Source organism: Pterocles gutturalis, unplaced genomic scaffold, assembly GCF_000699245.1.
Source record: "Pterocles gutturalis isolate BGI_N339 unplaced genomic scaffold, ASM69924v1 scaffold49765, whole genome shotgun sequence".
NCBI lineage: Eukaryota > Metazoa > Chordata > Aves > Pterocliformes > Pteroclidae > Pterocles > Pterocles gutturalis.
The window spans coordinates 13,662-21,344 of record NW_010142690.1 but is presented as its reverse complement, the minus strand read 5'-3'; the positions used below and the strand labels follow the sequence as shown (position 1 = coordinate 21,344).

Genomic DNA, 7,683 nt, shown 5'->3' with positions numbered 1-7,683 from the left:
ATATATTTCAGATATTTTTATTATATAATAATATATTTCTCAGCTGTTAGCCCACAGTGGAGCCAGATCTCTGCATTGTTTGTCTGCTCTTGTTGTATTGGAGGCTTGCCACACTTACTTAGGTCACACCGGCAAAAGAAGTTGGAATGAATATTATTTATCATCGTTAAATGGTTTTCTTGATCTTGTGTCCAAAGATGAGATGTGTGTAGTGCCTTAGTTAAGCTTACAGTTTTATGGTTCTATAAATGCAAGTGAATCATGGGGCACGGAAGAGTTCACAGTGTGCAATTTCATTGCATGAGAACAATTAAAGATAAGTTGGATGTTTGTGGTTTCAGTTTGTTGTGTTCCCTTTTTGTCTGTTCATTTTGGTAAGGATAGTAACTAACTGGTTAAAACCAAAAGACAGAGGTATTGCATCAGTGACATGTATGTCTATCTACAGAAAAAAAAATCCACTTTCTTCCTCATCCCATGCTTGTGATTTAACTTAGTGGGTGCTGCTATCCTTGATGTTACTCTTGGGTTATTCTGCTTTGCATCACTGCTGTTTGTGGCGCTGTGCCTCCTGCTTCTTTGTCCAATTTCAAATTATTACATCTACTCAAATAAGTACTATAATTGTCTGCCATTGCATCTGTAAAGCTTTGCATCGTATCAGCCTCTGAGAGATTAGTGTTTGGTGATGTAATATGGTGGGATCTACAACTAGTTAAAGGCTAAACCTTCTCAGATTTGTTTTAATTTATGTAAATATGTTACCAGATTTTGTTAATGTAGCCCCTGAGACTAGGTTGGCAAATGATTTATTTTCTTAATGAGAGTTGTTGGACCAATGAGGGCACAGATAATCTTGTTATACCATCCAGACCTCGTGTTACATTTGACGAGATTTTAGAGAAGTCATGTGTAATACTTTCCTGTGGGTCAACTCTGCTTGTGTTACAGTTGTACAAGGTCAGACCTTAATTTATCTAGCAACTGCGTATTTAATTTTAGAAGTATCACAGGACACATCAGCTTGCAAGGCACCATTCCTGGATGTTCAAATGCAGGCCCCAGAGTAACAGTGGCAAGATAATGGGTTGAAAAGGTGAGAATATGCTATGCTCGCCAATTAGACTAACAGTGAAATAGTTTAAAACTTTAACGTTCAATAGACTGAGTCCAAATTTAGATTGCTATTAATTATTTTATGGCTATTAATAACTTCTATGCATGCCTAAGGGCCTTCTATTTATAGAGAGTAAAGCTAGGATTGTCTAGTTTATTTTAAGGATAAGAAATTAGAATAACATTAACACTCACATAACGTTAACTTTATACCTATGTGTTTGAAAGTGATGAACGCTTCATACGCTTCTGAAACCAGGACACCAAGGAAAGACGCAGCTTCCATGATTAGCAAGTAGTTCAGATTTTCTTTGATGAAAAAAACAATGACTTATTGTAAGAAAGCAAAGGTTTTTTTGAAGGAAAATAGCAAGAAGTAATCTCTTTATTTTTTCAGGCATAAATGAAAAAAATCAGAAAAATAACAGACTACTCAAAATGTTGCTTAAGGAAAATACTATTTGTAATACAAACACTAAAACTTGTTTAGAGGAAGCATTTTCAATTGTTTCTGGTGATGTGGTGCCTAGGTCTAATTGCGAAGCTTCTGTTCTTGAATAGAAGATTTTGCTGCTGAGGTTCTTAGTCTTTTCATTGCTACATCACGTAATGTAGGAGGGATGTCTCTGTTGCTGCTCAGTGTACCAACCATGCTGTTATGTTCCACTGTGATCCCAGTGGAACATCCACACTTCAGCTGGACCCTGTCACCTGAGCACAGCATATTACCAGCAGTGATATAGCAAATCAGGCTCTCGAAGCACGTATAGACCTCTAACAATGTGTCCCGCACTTGTGCTGTGGTGAGCTCTTTGCCTTATACTTACTCTACCACGTCACAGACAGCTACCTTTCTAACTTTCTCATTTTATAAAATATTCTTAATTTTTGTGGGATAAGATAATTTGAAAACAATACACACAACAATTCTGAAAGGTTGCTCCTCTGAGACCTTTCTGGTTAAATCTGTGTTCAAGCAGAGCTCTGTGTTGCCTGCGGCATAGTCGGTTCTGGGGAATACAGCAAAGCAGGAGATACCTGGCAAAGTGGGTATGGACGTTGTATGACCAGAAAAAAGAAAACAAGTTTCTATGATGACCTGTAAACTGATTTCTTCCTCTAATCTTTTGGAGATAAAGGGGAGGTAGAAAGGCAATATGTTTTTTCCAAAAATAAAAGGATTTTCTTACTAAATTACTATCCTGCAAGATGCTCTGTGGTCTTAGCTCTTCTTGGGATCAGTGATGTTGGAGGGTATTGATCACCTCACAGGACTAAACTGTATGTGAACATCTCCATAAAGATACTGTCATACACCAAAACATCCTTTTTCATAGAATTTGCAGTTTGAGGGTCTAGTCTAAGGCCTGTATACGTCTTCAGGAGTCTTTTTGGTTCAGACTCTAGGGCAAATATAATATGATGGGCTGTAATATAATTTTCAGTCTCTGTTCTCCTAAGGACAGTAACTTCAGTAGGGCTTGCAGGACATAAAGGTCCATCCATGTGGGTCTGATAGAGTGATTATGATTAATTAAAAAAGATGCTTCAAAAATTTCAGCAATGGCATGAAATCTTCAAATGGATGATTTTGAAAACGAAAGGTGTGAAGAAAGGGAAGGTAGCTTCTGTTTGCCTTTAAGCTGTTGTGGAGGAAGTAAGAGATTATGAATATTATGCATTTTTCCTTAATAAATGGTCTTACGTAAATTGACTGTTTAGTCTCATTAGGAGGACCTCCCAGCTGCCAGTGGAATGTTTATTCTGAAATGTACTTTCCTTTTAATTGATGTCAGGAAGAGGTTGTAGATATGTTTATTGAGATACACTTCTAAAACTGCTAGTGCAAAAGAGATTTTATGTGTCAGTCTTCAGAACAGTGTATGTTTGTGGGTTAAATGATGGAAACTTTAAGGTGGCAGCAGAATTAGAAAAGTGTTTATGAAAATATGAAGATAAATGCACGAAAGAACCATGACTTAGAATTCTCCTGCCTGTCAACAAAGTGCCTTCCCAACAAGAGATGAGGAAGAGAGGCTCAGTTTCATAGCCTTATTGACGATGGGAATTTTACATTCTGTTTAATAAGAAACTTGGTGGCAGCATTTAGAAAAAAGATGATCAGCTGCTTTGTTTTGTGTAGCTTTTTGAAGTTGCTGTGTTTTGTATTACACCTTGGAAGTTTGTCATAGGATACATTCCCTTCTGCATAAAGAAAACTGTATTTTTAAAAAGCCCCAACTTCTTATAAATTTATTTTTGCTGCAACTGACTTGGTGGGTCTTCATAAGCTTGTTTTGATCATAGGAGTTTCAGAACATTCTTGTCATTGTCTTTTAGAATTATGGAGAAGTTCGTGTTGTCCAACAGGATGTCAGACAGGCAGCTTTCTCAGTAATTTCAGAAATCTTTTACATGATAAGTTCTACCCAAACTTCAGTGTGCCAGAACATAACTTTGAGAACATTTAAGCATTATATGATGTGCAGCAGATTTAATATTAGGGAGTATGTGAAAGTTTTTGGTGTGTGTGTCTGTGTTGTGCTGACCAGTTCATCAGTCTAACTTATGTGTGTGAAATCTTTTGGACTGTTATGCTGAAGCCTCGATTAGAGACACAAGGAGCAGAGAACCCTTCAGAAAAGTGTTGACTTTCATGAACAACATAAAGGTCTGTTTTCGAAGTCCCAAAAGAAAACGTGTCTATGAGTATTTCTTTAATTATTATTTGTGGAAGTTTTTTTGCAATCAGAGGTGGGAGTCAAGACCAAAGTTGTGTATGTTTTGCTTCAAAGAAAGTGGGACTAAAGTGGAGATTTTTTCCACTTTCCTTCAGATTGTCCATCCTTCCAGTTAAAAACCTGGGACATGGTTCCAGTACATCTTGAAGGAGGTGGGAAACTGCATTATGTGGGAATCTGAATCCAAGAGACCTTTAGCTTCTGAGTCAATCTGACTCTAAACCCTTACTAATTTAATTTTGGTTTGCAAGCTTTATCATAATATACTAAGTAGTAAAGTATTTGTGGATGGGATTATAATATTGGCTGTGGTATTTTCATTGACTTATTATTTATGGGAATAATGTAGAAATTAGTCTAAAAAGAAATCTGGTTATCACTTTCCCTTGAAGATCATTTTCAGAAAATGGCCTCCAAATAATTTCTGCAACATTCCTTTTCTATTTGCAGAATTACTAGGACACCCCACAATGATTGTTCTGCGAGAAACACACAGCAGATGCTTAATATAATTGTTTAATATTTATGCAACACTTTGACGATGATAAGTGTTCTGTGTGGTAGATACAATACTGTGTAAACTGTGGGAGTAGTAGTTTAAAACTTTGTTAAAAAATAATTCAACATGTAGTGTCCCCAGTCTCATTAAAGAACAAGTGTGTTAAGCCACCAAGATCAAACCAAACAGAGAAACTTTGGCAAAACCCAAAACCTACTGGTAAAAACCTAGGTAGATCCAGCTAGGCATATATTAACTTAAGTTTTTGTTCCTTATATATCTCTTATGAGGTATAAATACTACATTTTACACTTCAAGAACCTTACAGTTGTAAGAGCAACATTCCTGACCTTCCAATGATTGTTATAATCTACTAGCAAGGCATTCGGTTGATGTGATGTCACTGGGAAAAAGCATAGTGAACATAAGCCACAGTTAAAGTTGGTGATATGAGCAGACTGAATTTAAGCTGGTGACTATAGTTAAAAGGTTTGACATACTCTGTTACTAATCCACTGAGCCTTCCAGCTACTCTCACACCTTGAAAATAATAGCTGGCATGTCTTCACTGTCACCCAGGCTTGTGTGCTGAACTGCTGTGAATGTCTGTTAAGCTTCGTGACTGCAGAATAGTGCAGAGACTCCAAAGTCCTTAGTCTGCTTTGATAAACCATGCCTTGGCAGTGCAAAAATGAAGCAAGATTTCAAGTGTTTGTGGCTTGTTGTTGGTTTTTTAATATATTAATGATCATTGAAAGTTATAATTAATGACACAAGACCATTGTAATGTTTTGTTGCACGACTGCGTGTCCATGAAGTCCAAAAATCTTGTAGGTTTTGCATTTGGTATCATCTCTTTCAAATCCCTTAATTTTTATTTGAGAAAACATCCCATCCAGCTCCAGGAGAGGGGAGGTGAATGCAGGTTACAGCTGAAAACTTTTCATAGAATCATAGAATGGTTTGGGCTGGAAGGGACCTTTAAAGGTCATCTGGTCCAACCCCCCTGCTATGAGCAGGGACATCTTCAACTAGATCAGGTTGCTCAGAGCCCCGTCCAACCTGACCTTGAATGTTTCCAGGGATGGGGCATCTGCCACCTCTCTGGGCAACCTGTTCCAGTGTTTCACCACTCTAATTGTGAAAAAATTCTTCCTTATATCTCATCTGAATCTACCCTCTTTTAGTTTAAGACCATTACCCCTTGTCCTGTTGCTACAGGCCCTGGTAAAAATTCTGCACCCATCTTTTTGATAAGCCCCCTCTAAGTGTTGAAAGATAATAAAGTTCTTATGAATTCAGAACTGGATGACTTGTCACCACCTAAACTGTAGTGGCATGCCATGGGTTTTCACATGCTGAAATCCTGTGTCCAAACGGCACTGGTTGGTTGGTCCGTCTTGTATCTGCTGCTGGTGCCACCCTGGGTGAGGGAAGCAGGGAAAAATGCTCTTTCCCATGCAAGAGAGTCAAGTTAGTTGAGAGCTTCTCTGAAATAATTTGATGTTTGTGTAAATCCTGAATAAGTACAATATGTGATCACCCTTAGAACTAGTCATGTGTTTCATTCTGAACTGCAGACCCTCTCTGTAAGTAATTCTCAGACAATTTGAGTGTTTTTATTTTCTGTGTCTATAATTTTTAAATGTATATGTGTTTATGTTCATGAATTCCTTGTGAATGCCTGTGTTTGATAGGAATCATTCATTAGGTGATAACTTTTTTTAGTGTTCATTATTCATACTTGTATGGAAACTGTATATTCACTGACTTGATGACCACAACTTTCTAAAGAGGAAAAGTTTATTCTTACGGTTCACAGATTGTATTTGTCTGCAGATGGCAAATGAAGTTTGTGAACAATAAAAAGAGCTTCTCCTAAATCTAGTACTAGATGTTTCCAGGGTTGTTTTCTTTTCTATCACCATTTTTAAACAGAAATGTTATAATTTTTAAATAGGAATAAACTCACAAAAAAATCATTAAATTAAAATAAATATAGGGAAACACCTGATTTTATTATTAAAAATACCTTAATCAAGGTATGATCCTTAGCAGTATGTTTTGTGTGTATTTCAAAATAGCTTCTCATTATAGTTCACTGTAAAAAAATGATGGATGAAAGAGAAGATATGGTTGAAGATCTGCTCACTGGGTATGCCATACAGCTTAGCATTCAAGAATCAAATGGGGCCAAACCACCAGCGTCCTCCAGCTATAATGACAGGTACGGTCAATTCAATATGTGTTAGGGATTACGCTGTATTTTAACAGTGTTTTGAGACATTGGTATTTATTGCCTTATATTGTGCTTAGAACAGTTCATAGTTTGACTGTTATGCCTCTTTCTCAGTGAAGCACTGTCTGAAGCAATGATTGAAAGAGTAAACAAAATAGAAATGTTGATTTTGTTTTTCTCAAACTTTAAAGACAATACATTTGGATTTGTTCATAATCTGTCTGCTCTATAATTCTAACAGTGTTGCATTCTTTCCTTGGGCACTCAGAGAGATACATGTACAGGCAAAATCCAAACCAGAACAACAACAATAACAAACCCCTCAAGGCGTTCCAGCGAGGGTTCATAGGGGACATTAATGTTATGGTTAAGAGTGGTTCCCATGATGAGGAAATGTACGGTGCAGCTGAGCTTCGTGGGGTGATGAGAACTTAGGGACATGAGATTCACTTGGCTAAAACTAACACTTCTGTTAGCTTTTCAGGCCATTTACCTGCTTATGAAATGTGTATGTGTCAAACAAAGCTAAACTGTGTCTTAATAGTAGTTCTTCAGCAATAATTCCATAAGTCCATTTTGTGGATTGCCCTGTCTAAAATGGAAAGTCATAGAAGGTCTTGAAGGACTGTTAACTTTCGCTGTGGGATCTCATGAAGGTTTGGGTCCTCAGGGGGCTCCTGTTGTAGGACTAGAATTTCCCTTTCACTGAAGGCTCTCAGCAGAGCCACTGGGTACTCTTGTTATTTCATTGTTTGTTTGTTTGTTTTTTAAATATTCTGATATATTTTTAATATGCTTTTATCACCAAATAAGGAACTAGCAGGCACCAGCATTTAAATTCCATCTCATGGAGGTTTAAGTGATACAGTTAAAAATGTTACAAGTCTTTTTCAGGGAAAGTGATACCACTGATATCACCAAACTCTCCTTCATCAGGGAATATTGACATTCTGACACCTTCACCTTCTCGTTCACTGTCTAAGGTTTCTGAACCTGAAGGGCTCATTTCTGTAATGTCGGGCAAAAGCAGCTTTTTAGCTGTATTAAGAATTTTTTACCAAATTAGGAGTTTTATCAGCTCAGCCCAC

General features: G+C 37.2%; 1 protein-coding gene across 1 annotated transcript in view; it reads left to right on the top strand.

Annotated features, from left to right (window-relative positions):
- Positions 1-6,467: 6,467 nt before the first annotated feature.
- The window catches only part of ASB15 (ankyrin repeat and SOCS box containing 15), an 8,481-nt gene continuing 7,265 nt past the window's right edge, over positions 6,468-7,683 (top strand). Inside the window, exon 1 of the mRNA XM_010084454.1 lies at positions 6,468-6,583. Within this exon, the coding sequence (XP_010082756.1) occupies positions 6,468-6,583 (116 nt within the window). The remainder of the gene's footprint in view (positions 6,584-7,683) is intronic.